This window comes from Portunus trituberculatus, chromosome 49 (assembly GCF_017591435.1).
Source record: "Portunus trituberculatus isolate SZX2019 chromosome 49, ASM1759143v1, whole genome shotgun sequence".
NCBI classification, from domain to species: Eukaryota; Metazoa; Arthropoda; class Malacostraca; order Decapoda; family Portunidae; genus Portunus; species Portunus trituberculatus.
Window position 1 is genome coordinate 12560360 of NC_059303.1, and position 14639 is coordinate 12574998.

The 14639-nt window shown below is 37.4% G+C and overlaps 1 protein-coding gene across 1 annotated transcript; it reads left to right on the forward strand.

Moving 5' to 3' along the window:
* Positions 1-1206: 1206 nt before the first annotated feature.
* On the forward strand, positions 1207-11895 carry LOC123499274 (N-alpha-acetyltransferase 60-like). The gene is made up of 8 exons (XM_045247075.1): positions 1207-1328; positions 2117-2299; positions 2781-2883; positions 3602-3778; positions 7697-7758; positions 8778-8882; positions 9441-9579; positions 10879-11895. Exons 1-7 carry the CDS (start codon positions 1312-1314, stop codon positions 9571-9573), a joined length of 780 nt encoding a protein of 259 aa, XP_045103010.1. The 5' UTR covers positions 1207-1311; the 3' UTR covers positions 9574-9579; positions 10879-11895.
* The last annotated feature ends 2744 nt before the right edge of the window (positions 11896-14639 follow it).

Below are 14639 nucleotides of genomic sequence, written 5' to 3' on the forward strand. Positions count from 1 at the left end.
AAGGTCAAGGGTGGGTATAGAGTACTACGCGTAAACAACTCACTCCGTCCACGTGTTCTATCTTAGTCTGTCCTGTAATGAAAAAGAACGTTTGTTGTTGTCGTTTTCTTAGATGTCGTTATGTTCTTTAGAGAGTAACTAATCCGAAGAGGTAACATCAATGGTAGGTTGATGGCTAATCTAAGAAGCATTGGGGAAATTGTCAGCGGTGTACAAACAAGCGAAGAAACAAACATCAACGCTAGGTAAGGGTCCCAGAAATTCTCTATAGTGGCCCGTCCCTTTAAACCGATGTTAGGAGATGAAATTTAAATTGTATGTATGTTATGAGTTGTGACATCAGTATTTTGTACCTATTATGTTTCACAAATTTGGGGTGCCAATGACGAAATTTCACTATACGTTCCTGTTGCATCTATGAAAAATTCTAGTGAGCAGTATATATAAATTACCGAGGCGGCGAGCAGCAGGCAACTCCTCGACCTTGCCTGGCCAAGCAGCCCCGGGCGAAAAGTGACAACGATAACAACTTTCCCAGACTCAAGCGGGCAAATATCCGCAGCAGATTTTAAAAACATGTTTACAGGGAAGAAATGGATACTACATACTACATATCTACTACACTCTTTGAAATACAAGCCAAGCATATATATTTATCGTCTCAGATAATAGGATAGGCAAAAAGTGTGAAAAGTAGTCAGGTACGTAAATCATTAAGTCCTTCCACACATCTCACTGTAGCAGCATTTACTGGGTGGGGAAAAAGTATCGTTGGTGTTGTCAACTTAATCCTTGATAAAACTGGCAAGTGGCAAAAGCAGGATGGATTACGTGAACGAATAGCTCAACATTCCATAAGTGAAAAACATGCGCGCTGTTATCGCGATCGTATCGTTCATGTATCTTACACTTTTACTAACTGCCATTTCATGATAGAAATGCAATTAGTATAGCAATTAAAATTCAATAGCAGAAATAAACTCACATGCAGTACCTTTACTAGAGTTTATGATTATGTATGACTGTGATCTATCCCCATTTTTCAGGACATTTTATGCCATAATGATAAGATTGGTTTGTTATGATTAGACTTACTATGACGTCATGATTATATAAACTAAAATTGAAATAATTTTTGAAATAGGAAGTTTGTTTAAAGAAAAGATATACAATCCACTACTTTGTTCACAATAGGGTGGCAGAGAAATAGGCTACATATCGGCCCTACTCACCTATCAAACAGCTGATTGTAGTAAACAAACGTATGATGGTACGCATCACCCACAACTCCTTCCTCTAAAAGGATCTCCCATGAGTCACGCTACACGGTAAGTGTTTTAGGAAGACATGCTTCTTTAAGGGAGCTTTTGCCATCACCCAATAGAGTGGAATAATGTGACGGGGAAAGAATCCAATGTAACTGGGGTGTGTACCAGACGGTGGCTGGCAAGCAGGCTGGCAGCACTGGAGGGAGGGAAGAAGAGCCTCAAATAGCTGTTAAAACAAATACCCTCAATCGTATAAATATGTAAAAAGGATGACGTATGATATAGAAATGCATAGGAGACTTTCCATTATTTCGTTTTGAAAATGCACTGTTGTTATTTCGTTTTGAAAATGCACTGCTGTTTTATATTTGTCTGAAAGTTCATGTTAGAAAAGTAGGAAAGCTTGGTATAATTGTGTTTTCCTACAGTACTTCATTCTCCCTGATCTCTAATAGTGGGCCTGGAGAGCTGCCAGGAAGAATAGGTTTAGGATGGGAAAAGATGATATGTACTTTTCAACATTGATTGCATACTTCGCATAATTTATAGAAACGTCGCAGTGAGTTTGAGAATATGAAGCATCAGTTTAGGATTGAGGTATGATAATGTACATGAAGGTTACTTAGATTGTTTTGATTTACTGCCCCAGCCAACAGATTAAGTGAGTATACATACCTTTGATTCAGACAATTCTTCCTTAGAACTGAAGGAAGGAACAGGGTCTAATTATGAGAGCGGTTATGACCAGTCAGACTTGTTGCAGTAAAGTGTATTGTAAGTAACGTTTCAATATCATTGCTCTTTAGGCACTTGTAACCTATCTGACTTTTCTTTCATTTTCCCTATAGGCAAGTAAAGGCTGTGGCCACCCATCAACCTACTCCAGTGCAGTATACTAGTGGCTGGTGGGATAGTGGATATCATGTGGAAAAGGATTCAAAAGAAAATGAAACAGGGTATAAAGATAACTCCAGACAACCTTACAAATGGAAGGGTATTAGAGGGCAAGAATGCAACGTAAAAGTCATGGGGTAGGTATTTTGAAGTTTTGCTAATTAATAAATTGCTGAAGTTTTATAGGCAGAAAATTCTTTGTGTAGAATTAAAAAATTTAAGGGAATTTGTGAAAGTAGGTTGCAAAAAAAATTAAAGAAAATAGGTATTAAATATAATCAAAGATGGATAAATTACATCAGAATTGCTAAAGTTAAGAATAACTATTGTGGATTTATATTCCATGTAAGACTCTGACTAACAAAGATTTTAGCAAATATTATTGAAAATCAATTCTTTCATGAAGGTTCCAAGACAATTATCCTCCAATGTGTGATCATCCCATTTGACTTCACATTGGGAATTGGCTCTGAAATGGGCTCTTTTTTTTTTTCCTTTTTTTTTTTTTTTTTTTTTACTGCTTGTGATCAATAGTATACATGTATAATAAAGAATTAAATTTGATGTTAGATGGCAATTATTATCTAATAATTTTCTTCATCTTTCTCTTGTACTCAGCAGGGTGGAACAAGATGCTGCCATTCCTGAGCCTCGTGGGGTGCCACTGTGCTCTTTGGCCGAGTTAAAGCTGCGCTTTTTGTGCCCAAGTGACTTACCTGAGGTGTGTATTAAAGGACAATATTTAGTCATTAATTATCTTTTTTTCTCTCTCTTTTTACAGTTTATATATTTTCACCATTTACAGTCTCAGTATGTTGCATGTGGTGGATTCTTCTGATGACAGAAGTTTGGACAATGCACCACCACTTTCACATGTACCAGCAATGATCAGGATTTCAACAGTCCACCACACATCTAACATCATGGATGTTTATTTTCATAAAAGTCAACTAAATGTCCAGGATACTATGTATCATGTTTTGATGCCGTATGATTTTTGAACAAATAATGTGATGGGATCAGTTAGATATTGTGAAAGTTATACTTTTAACTTGAATATCCAAATTGTGATTAGGTGTGAGAATTCAGTGAAGAGAAGAGGAGTTCAGGTAATGGAAGTGAGGGAGAGGAGTTAATTATACATCAACATATTTAGGGTCTCTCTCTCTCTCTCTCTCTCTCTCTCTCTCTCTCTCTCTCTCTCTCTCTCTCTCTCTCTCTCTCTCTCTCTCTCTCTCTCTCCTTTAAAAGTTATTTATACTCATTAAACTTTTCAGCTTGCTACCAAGCTTTTAATTTATTTAACTTACACTTTCTTGTATCAGCTCCCTCGCTTTCCTTTTCAAAGATTTGTTATTTGTTCTGCCTATTGTAGTTTTAATTTTCAAAAATAAATTTCTTAAAGTTTGTGCAAAATTCTCATCTGCTAACTCTTGCAGGTGAAAGCTTTGTGTCGAGAGTGGTTTCCTATACAGTACCCAGACATGTGGTATGAGGACATTACAACGAATCCTCGGCTCTATGCATTGGCTGCAACATTTAACATGCAGATCATTGGTCTTCTGGTGGCAGAAACTAAGCCACTTTCTAAGATGAATAAAGAGGTAAGTGATTATTTTTATCATTAATACTTTATCATTTTATATGTTGATTAGTTATTAGTTATTTCATTTTTAATATGTGTGCTTGGGTGGAAGAGTGTGTGTGTGTGTTTCACTGTTTGATCTGCTGCAGTCTCTGACGAGACAGCCAGACGTTACCCTACGGAACGAGCTCAGAGCTCATTATTTCCGAGCTTCGGATAGACCTGAGACCAGGCACACACCACACACTGGGACAACAAGGTCACAACTGCTCAATTTACATCCCGTACCTACTCACTGCTAGATGAACAGGGACTACACATGAAAGGAGACACACCCAAATATCTCCACCCGGCCAGGGAATCGAACTCCGGTCCTCTGGCTTGTGAAGCCAGCGCTCTAACCACTGAGCTACCGGGCATGTGTGTGTGTGTGTGTGTGTGTGTGTGTGTGTGTGTGTGTGTGTGTGTGTGTGTGTGTGTGTGTGTGTGTGTGTGTGCGCAATTTACCAAGGCTTAGTCATAAGTGAACCTGCAAGCATCAGCTGTTGCCCTCTCAGTGCAAGCTCAGACCACACCCCTTTCTCCTGGTCAAGGGACACAGTAGCTGGCAATAACTTGTCAACAGAAATATCCCATTTTTGTGTGTGTGTGTGTGTGTGTATATTATTATTATGAGGTCAATGAAGGCGACCCACTGGAAAGCATAACTGCATAAACCCAAAGGCCCAGTGGGCGGCACCTCACCGATAAGTGAAAGGAAGTAACAGGAATGAACAACAGAATAGGAAGATTGGTAGAGATCTAAGAGGTAGTGAGTTCAGAGAGAAGAAAGGTATTCACACGTTTTTAAATGCTTCAATGTTACTAGAATTAACAATCTCGTTGGGAATTGTATTCCAGAGTCTAGCAGATACTGGGATAAAACACCGGGAAAATTGTGAAGTATTACATCGATTCACAGACAAGGAACGGTCATTCATGATCAAGGATTGTCTTGTAGCACGTGCTGGTAGTGAAGGGGCAGGCAAATGACAATGCAACGGGTGGTTGGAATTAGACATGATTTTGAAGAAATAGGACAATGATCCAACCAAACGACGATGCCGAAGATTAATCTCAAGATTAGGAAGAAGAAATTTAATCTGGTTGAATGCTCTATCTAAAAGCTTTAAGTGAGACTCTGCTGCAGAGATCCACACAGAGTGACAATATTCAAAATGAGGCAGTATGAAAGAGTAAAAGCAATTTCTTACAATATCATCAGAGGAATATATCCGCCTACATTTGCGTAACAAACCAACTTTACATGAGACTGATGATGCAAGTGAACGCAAGTGCAACTCAAAAGTAAGTTTGGGATCAAGGGTGACTCCGAGTAACTTCAGAGACGAACAATTAGGAATAGGTACTTCGTTGACAACAATATCAGGGTGAACTGGGAAAGGTGTCCTTGATCTACTAATAACCATACTATGGGATTTACTCGGGTTCAGTTTCATACCCCACCGATCACACCATGACAGAATCCTTGAAACATCTTGAGTGAGTACATTAGCGACTCTCTGCCTATCCTGTGGGGAAGGAATTGTCGCATATATAGTGGTGTCATCAGCATAAGCAACCATATTAGATTCAATCCCACACCACATGTCAGATGTATAAATAATAAAAGAAGAGGTCCCAGAACACTTCCCTGCGGAACACCGGATACAACTGGACTAAAAGAACTAAGGCAGCCATCAACAGTCACACGCTGCCTTCGACTCGTTAGGAACTCTGACAGAACTTGATGGACGCGGCCACCAATACCAATAGATCTAACTTTCGATAAAAGGGCTCTATGATTAACACGATCAAATGCAGAACTAAAATCAAGTGAAATTACTCTAGATTCATGACCAGCATCAAGGGCAGCTTGCATGTCGTGCGTTATGCAAACGAGAGCATCAGAAGTACTGAGACCTTTTCTAAAACCAAACTGACTAGATGGCAACAAATTATTAATATCTAAAAAACGATTGAGACGCTTGGCCAGCAGGCGCTCAAAAATCTTAGATAACACCGGGGTTATGGAAATGGGTCTATAGTCACCGGGGTGAATGGAGGATGAAGATCCCTTTGGAATAGGGGTAACATTTGCAGTACGCCAGCATACCGGAAAAGAACCCTTACGAAAAAGAGCTCTAAAAATAACTGCCAATTTTGGAGCGAGAGGAGAAGCAATCTTTTTGTAAAAAAGAGGCAGAAAACCCAAAGGATCACAACCCCCGAATGAGTCTAACTCATTAAGATATCTTAAGATTTCGGAGGACTTAAAGGCAATGGAGTGTAATTTAATGTCCTGGGGACAAGACGGCGGCAGATCAAACTCTTCATCACTTTGTTTCGAGTTAAAACGGAAGCTAAAAGATTGGCTTTGTCCTTAGAATTATGGCAGATTGAACCGTCAGTACATGACAGAGGAGGTAAACTTGAGTCCACACCAAAGAGTGATTGCTTTAAAGCTGACCACCATGAGTGTGGTTGGGAGGTGCCAATCAGAACATTTTTAAGGTGTTCGTTGTACTCATCCTGTGCGCTAGAATATGTACGTTGGGCAAATAAACGCAGACGAACGTAATTTTCCCATGATTCAGGTGAACGCAGTCGGGACCATTCACAATAAGCAACCTGTTTTCCACGCTGAGCACGCCTGCAGTCATCATTAAACCAGGCACTGTCCTTGCGACGACTTCGAATTATTTTAGAAGGAATTCTTCTTTCACTAATGTTAAGTAAAACACTGTTAAGGGAATCAATTGGACTATCAGAATGTAAAATTTCCCGCCATACAATGTTGTTAAAATCGGCAATGACACCAGTCCAATTGGCTCGTGACTTTAGAAATACTTTCCGCGATATTGGCTCGTCCGGAATAGGAAATGAAGTTTGAATATTGAAAGACAAGCCAGAGTGGTCTGTGCTACCAAGGGGAGGGACGACCTGCAAAGTTACTGCAGAGGGGGCGTCTGTAAAAGAAGATCAAGGCAATTACCCGAGACGTGAGTTGGGCTATGAACGATCTGCTCACAACCGGTGAGGTTACTAAAATCTAGAGCAGCCCGACCATGTTGATTTGTTTGAGAAACGGAGTTCAACCAATCCTGATGATGTGCATTAACATCACCAACAAAAACAAAGGAAGCTTTAGGGTCTGATTCTTGAATAGATGCCATAGAATTTAGCAAACAGTCATAAATAGAATCATCAAGATCGGGATTTCTATATACAGAGAAGATATAGTAGTTATTAAAACGACTGCAAATTTTAACCAGCATCATTTCATGACAGCCACACTCAAATTTGGTAATGCGTGAAGCGCTGCATGCTGGACGTAAGTATATACACATCCCCCGAGCTCTAGGGATAGAATCACGCCTCAGAAGAAGAGGCCTCTTGAAATTAGGAATCAGAATCTCAGAAACATGCCTGAAGCTCGAAACAAGAGTCTCTGAACAAAGAATTATATCATATTTGGGGGACGCAACTGCAACGTCTTGCAAGTTGGCCTTTAGGCCCCGAATATTAATGTATAAGGCCTTACAACAGTTATTACGAGGACCAGGATTAGGGTGAACATCACCACTAAGGGTAATGAGGAAAATTAAATAAAAATGAAACTCCATAAAAAAGAGAAAACACAGCGGAATAAAAGGTCCACCTGGAGGAGCCGCAACACCAGGCAAGGCAATTATTATGGTATACCCCAGGTCGCCAATTACATGGGGACCTGACAGTAGCAGTGGCAAAAGAAAAGAAGGAAAAAATCGCTGCCACCATTCATCCCTTTGTCCTGCCTACACAACGTGGGATTGCGAGAAAGAAAGGGAAAGAAGAAACCAGAAGAAAGTGGCAAAAAAATGCACGAAAAAAACTCCTATGAAATAAAGTTCTGGGTCGCATCAACCAGCTCCTACATGTTCTCACCACTAACCAGCAGGCCATAGCCTTTTACCAACGCCACAACTTTGTGTAAGATATCATTATCTTTTATCTTCTTTTTCTTGTTTTTGTAACATGTAATTTAACAATTTTTTTTTTAGGTGAAACTCATTTAAATATGATATATTTATCTAAATTTAAAGAAAAGTTTCAATAGTGAAATTAAAGTATTTGTTTATTCACAAAATTCTACAGCATCATGATCATCTTGTGAGAAGAAGCAATACGTCTCTGTGTTGTGTGTTATATTGCCACCATTTTGTAATGCTTGAATAGTTTCTTAACCAATAGCATGTGCAGATTCATGTGATGATTTTTCAGCAGTAATATGTCAGAATCTGTTTTAATTAGATGATATTTGAAATTCACCATCACAACATTAACCTGGTCTGTATTGGACCCATGTTTTATTATGTACTTTAGTATGATCTGAGACTATTTGTCCTCACAAGAAAAGTTTTTAGTTTTTTTATTTTTCCTTCCATGTTTGTTTTAGTCAGAAAAGTTGTTATGGTTAAAATAGTTAGCCCAAAGGGGTCAGCCCATTTACTAGTGGTTCCAGCATTGTAATCAACCTTATAATATTTCTGTCATGGCATATCCTGGCAAGAGCATAGCAGAGAGGTGTTTTATATAGTGATGATGATGATGATGATGCTGGTGTTGATAAAGCAAGTTTTGTCTGCTATTACTAACAATGCTATTTCATTCATAAGTTGTTAATTTTCTAGAAATGTTGCAATTTACAGGATATATGAATGATGAAGCTTTTAGTTCCTTAGCCATATTCAGTTGAATTTTATTATCACATGATGCAGAGGTGCAAATGAGTGACTGGCAATGAATGTCAGAACAAGTTTAGATTTGCCCCCATTAGTATTCTTATGATTACCTGTACATATCCTTGTGTTGGTGTGGAGCTGAGTAGGTGCATAAATTGAGATTGAGATCCAACCATTCACATGTTGCACAATAGTTATTTTTAATGTTTTTCAATGTATGTTTTTTAAGTGTATTTTTGTTGTACATTATACTTATGTTCTTTTCAGACGCCATACATTTCTTCCTTATTATTACAACATCAAGGGGAAGCCAAAGGATGCTTTTTCCTACGTGAGATACGTGAATGGAGGACATCCACCATGGACACTATTATATCCTTTTTTTACATCTGTTATGGTATTTGTATGATTATGTCTGACTTTGTTTCCTCTAGTGTGTTCTTTGATAGATAAGTGACCACCATTATTATTATTATTATTATTATTATAACTATTCAACTAACAGAGTATAACAAGTTAGCACATGTATATTTCTGATATGAGAAACTTCATAATTAGAACAGTATACTATTCATATGAGAAACTTCATAATTCAGACAGTATACTATTCATAACTGAAGAACATAAGAAAAGGAAATGTGCAAGAGGCTGTTAGGCCTACACGTGGCAGTCCCTGTATGAGCAAAGCTACCTAATTCCATCTAAAATCCCATCCATAAATGTATCAAATCTTCTTGTAAAGTTCTCTATTGACTCGGCAGTAACAAAGGAAGATTGGATAGGTTTTATTTGGGAGGTTGTTTGATTTTTTTTTTTTTTTTTTTTTTCCACAATTTCAAAGAATCAAGACACGATTTCACAGACATGAATTCACTCTTATGACAGTATATGTGTTCTATGATGTAAAGCATTTTCCTTAGCACACAGCACAGATTACCTCCAACACTGGACTCAAGCACTGACAGCACATGAAGTATGTTGGTGGCCAGTTAGACTGTTATCCAAGTTTTGGGGCCTTATTGCTCGTTCAGCCACAGCTGTCATGGCCCACCGCCTCTCCTAGCACAAGGTGAGAGATATAGTATTGTGCTCTGATGATGCATCAGTTTGTATTATGTACTTGTTTCCACTTTTAAGTACATACTTTTGTAGCAAATATAAACAATGTACTATATAGGATAAATATCCATATAATGATTTTCTCAATACATATTTGTGTTAGTTGTATACATGCCCAGAAGAATGCAAGGCAATTTTGTGTCCAATTTTATTGAAGGAAGGATTATATATTTCAATTAATCAGGCAAAGTTATATTTTTAACCAAGGTCTACCATGGTTAAGTGGCTAAGGTGCTTGGCTCGTAACCTTAAGTTATGCCAGTACAGGAATCATTGGTTGAACATAGATTTATTTGTTCTTATCTTCTCTCATACTGGAATTGATTATTATTGTAATTTCATTTGATATTTTCATTTTCCAATATAGGATTGGATACTTTATGACAGACAAACTCCAAGGGAGGCACCACACATCAGTGGTTTCACACTGGCATGGGGCAGTTGGATGTGGTAAGGGGGAATACTTGTTGTGAAGGAGCCTTGCTCCAGACCAAATTGTCCAAAGTGTTTGGCTGATCCCCATAAAGTGAAGACAGGAGTGCTTTCTCTTCTCCATTGAGGGTAACAATATAAATACATAAGAAAATAAGGGGAAGCTGCAACAAGCCATGGCAGTCACTATATGAACATACCTACCTACATGTGGCAGTCTCTGTATGAATATACCTAGGTCACTTGGCAAGGAGCTAAGAAAGTAGTGAATGACTGAATGTGAAAATAGTGTGCCTTGTCTTGGCTACTCCCCTTTTGGGGAAGACTGTTTGGGTTTATATGAGTCTTTTATATTATGTGCCTTATAACATTGGTCTCATTAGGATATTAGTAGTGGAAAGTATGAATGTGAATAAAAGAAGTTTTATGAGTTGCCTCCTACACATTTTTGCCGAATTATATCTCTGTCTTGTGTGACAGTGCTATGATTAGGGACCTATCTAGGCAAATGGGGGGAGTGGACAGCTTGGGTCAGTATTAAGGCTACTGTAACTTGCATTGTTGTTGAGGGAATAGCAGCCATGGTTGGTAAAGCATTACTAGTATGGTGGCTGATATATACATATGTTAGAACCATGACACCAAAGTAGTGTCTTATTCTGATGGGGCACCATAATACTATGATTGATTTGATACCAATATAATGTCTCCAATTAATTTAACCTTAGATTAAAGTCATCATTTGAATTCTGACAGATATTTTGTTCTATAAAACTTTATTTTACATTTTATACATAGTGCACATACTTTTTTTCAGATTTGGATAAAGACAAGGACTCTCACATGGTCAGGTCTCATTCCTAGAGATGGTATTTGCAAGGCAGGTATATATATATATTTTTTTTATAAGTATAAATGAAAAGCTTCCATTTTCAAATTTCATAAAATCTGAAGAGGAATTACTATGAAAACATTGTGTTCTCATATGTAGCTCATAACAGTAATTCAGTAGCAGAATAAATTCATAGTAGCGCAGTATATTTTTAAAATTTATTTTGTCTAGTGAAACAATGAAATGTACATTATATACATACATATATATTATATTAAGAAGTGCCAGTGTTTTCCACTTCTAATTTTACAGCTCAAAATATGTTTCATAATTAGTGCAGATTTTTTTTATAATAGAATTCATAATTTAGAGATGAATATCTAATATTCAACCTTAAAGATATGATGATGACAGTGAAAGGTCAGTTAATAGTGTTTCATAAACTGTTGATTCTACTGTATCTCACATGATATATTATATAATATATAATCCTGACATTCATGAAGGTTAAAAAACAAACCTTCCTCTTCATGAAAAAAAAGTAATATGCTAATATACTCAATTACCTATATCTCTCTAGTAGTAAAAAAGAAAACAAGAGAAAGAATATAGAAGGCAATTGGAAATGAAAGTGTTAGTGAATATCATAGTCACAAAAAAATATAGAAACCACCTTTGTTGTACTCACTATTTTACCCAAACAGCACAGCAGCTCAAAACATGTTCACATTTCACCATCAAATGATATTGTGTCTTTGGTTGCATCAGCGGTGGCCATATTGGCTGAGAGGTGATTGGAACCATTTTCTTAACTACACTCAGTTTGTTTGCACCAACTTAATTGACTTGAAAAAGAGAGAGAAAGAAAAAACAAATGCCTTCTATTCTTAGGAAATTAGCTGGTTAGTCATTCTAAAATGTGCTGACTTGGTCTCTGTCGACTGGTGATCAGCCTAAGACAGCTCAATGTAACTTCCATTTTCTTAAAGAAAATTTATCAAATTTGAAGGAAAAGAAAAAATTCAAACCACTGATCCCTGTTTATATGTAACAGGTTAGAGGTACTCTCTCTCTCTCTCTCTCTCTCTCTCTCTCTCTCTCTCTCTCTCTCTCTCTCTCTCTCTCTCGTTAGTTGCCAGGCTGCAAACATAAAGCTAGAAACTGTGAACAATGGATAACACACACACACACACGAGTGTGCATAGTTTTAAAGAAAAATTGGATAAGTGTAGATATAGAGACAGGGCCACACGAGCGTAAAGCCCAGGCCCTGTAAAACTACAACTAGGTAAACACACACACACACACACACACACACACACACACACACACACACACACACACACACACACACACACACACACACACACACACACCCGGTAGCTCAGTGGTTACAGCGCTGGCTTCACAAGCCAGAGGACCGGGGTTCGATTCCCCGGCCAGGTGGAGATATTTGGGTGTGTCTCCTTTCACGTGTAGCCCCTGTTCACCTAGCAGTGAGTAGGTACGGGATGTAAATCGAGGAGTTGTGACCTTGTTGTCCCAGTGTGTGGTGTGTGCCTGGTCTCAGGCCTATCTGAAGATTGGTAATAATGAGCTCTGAGCTCGTTCCGTAGGGTAACATCTGGCTGTCTCGTCAGAGACTGCAGCAGATCAAACAAACAGTGAAACACACACACACACACACACACACACACACACATTAGGAATGAAAAATAAATAGATTGATAAGACAAATATCACTATCTATGACTTGTGCCTGTAGGTGAGGAGTAAGGAGCTGTTATGTACTGTGTTGGTGACATCACCCAAGCCCTTAGAAGGGAAGTGTTTGCTAGTCAGGTGTGGTAAATGTGTTTCCTACTTTTGGAACACTATGCACAGTTTATAGGTATGTGAACAAACATTTTTTGTTTGATAACTAATGATTTGCAAACCTTAAAGGTCCAAAACACCAAGTGTGTTCTATATTATACATTATTTGAAAGATATGCATTTATCTATTTATAGAATTTATCAGAGGTAATTATTCTCTGTGTCCTAGAGTAAGTGAAATATTATATCATATGAATTATCCTTAGATTAGGAAATGAAGTGTGCCATGTTTGGGGTGAAAGATTATTCATGTTCTTGATCCTCTTTTGTTTATGAATGTGTGTATGTATTTCAAGAAAATGTGTTATTAGTTACTAAGTAGTTATCATTGAGATGAAAAAAAGCTGGAATTATTTTGTAATATTTTACTTTGAAAATTTAGTTCCATAGGAGTAGTAATACAACACTATTTTCATTGTTTCATGTGTTTGCAATTAGGAAGGTAGAAGTGAGTGGAGGGACTTCATGTTGCATCAGCACTTTATAACACAATATTGTTTTGCAGCACCGAGACCTCTGTCAACTCATTCCTTTCCATAAGCTGGTCATTTACTACTTTTATACTCTGTTGCTACCCTAAATACCCTGAATATACATTCTCTTAATTTTCTCAGGTCTTGCATTTTCAATGATACAAAGATTTCCAGCATTCTACTGTTTGCTCACCTTTTCACCTTTTTTTTTTTTTTTTTTTTTTTTTTTTTTTTTCAAGAATTGTGCACAACATATGCCCATCATTCACTGGTCAGTAAATATTAATAGTGGAATAGATACCCTTAGTTCCTATCAGCGTTAGTGATATTTATTTAATTTTCTATTTTAAATTTTCTAATTTATGAATACTTCACTGTTTCAGCCAAATAGTGGAATAAGATGTGGGAATAGTTGTGTATACATTTAGAGGAATTTTGCATACAGTTGGTTTTGTATAAATCATGTAGTGTGCTCCACACTTAGATGACCTAAAACAGTTGTGCCATGTATTATAAGATTGTTAACACTCAGATATGACAGTTGTGTCCTGTACACTTAGTTTGTGTATCACACCACATGTGCAGAAATCAGTACTGTTGGCCCTTGATGTGTGTGTTTATCTGTTGACCCCTTTCAATATACAGGTTTCATTTTATGTTCTACTACCATATAAATAGTTTTATTACCACCCCTCCTTCAAGAATTTCATCATAATTTTCAAGGGGTTTATATGTACAGGTGTGGTAATTAAGAAATGTAGGAATTACTTTGGTGTGCTGGTTTGTGCAATGGCAAGGTACTGTTTGATAGATACAGCAATGTATTATTTGGAATTCTGAAGTATTTCATCTGATTTCTAATTATGCATAATGTTACACTACTTTTGTTACCTATGCATATTGCAGACATGTCTTTCCTGTAGTACACAATCAAGAGATTTTGATCATAAATAGTGAAATAAGGAAACCATCTGAATGAATCCTCTTTTGTTTTGATTAGAGCAGTGAGAATATGATAATCCAGATTAAAGCATTATAGCAATCCATATTAAAAAGTTATTCAAAGGTCTGGGATTATTTACTTACTTCATTATTAAGAGAGAACAAGGGCCAATATATTATGCAATTCACCACAGTTTATGAGTATCACACATTTGATGCATGGTTGTCATCAAGAGCTTTCTGATAAGAGCTTAGAGCCTGTATAGCCAAATCTGTGAGTAAGGCTATTATACTTTTTGTCTATAGAGCCGATCTTGTTCTAGGTGGACAATAACTGCTTGTTCATGTGCAAAAATCTTTGCAGTCTAAATGAGGCATGAAAAATCAGCTTGCCAAGTGACAAGCAAGGTTAGTGTGCATGTGTAAGACTAACAATCAACAGGTGCAGTATATATA

What these genes read in the sequence shown, in the direction of transcription:
- LOC123499274 (XM_045247075.1), top strand. An exon ending in ATAAAGAGGTAAGTGATTAT is followed by an intron (nt 3,779 to 7,696) that starts TTTTATCATTAA and finishes CGCATCAACCAG; the next exon opens with CTCCTACATGTTCTCACCAC. An exon ending in CATCCACCATGGACACTATT is followed by an intron (nt 8,883 to 9,440) that starts ATATCCTTTTTT and finishes AGCACACAGCAC; the next exon opens with AGATTACCTCCAACACTGGA.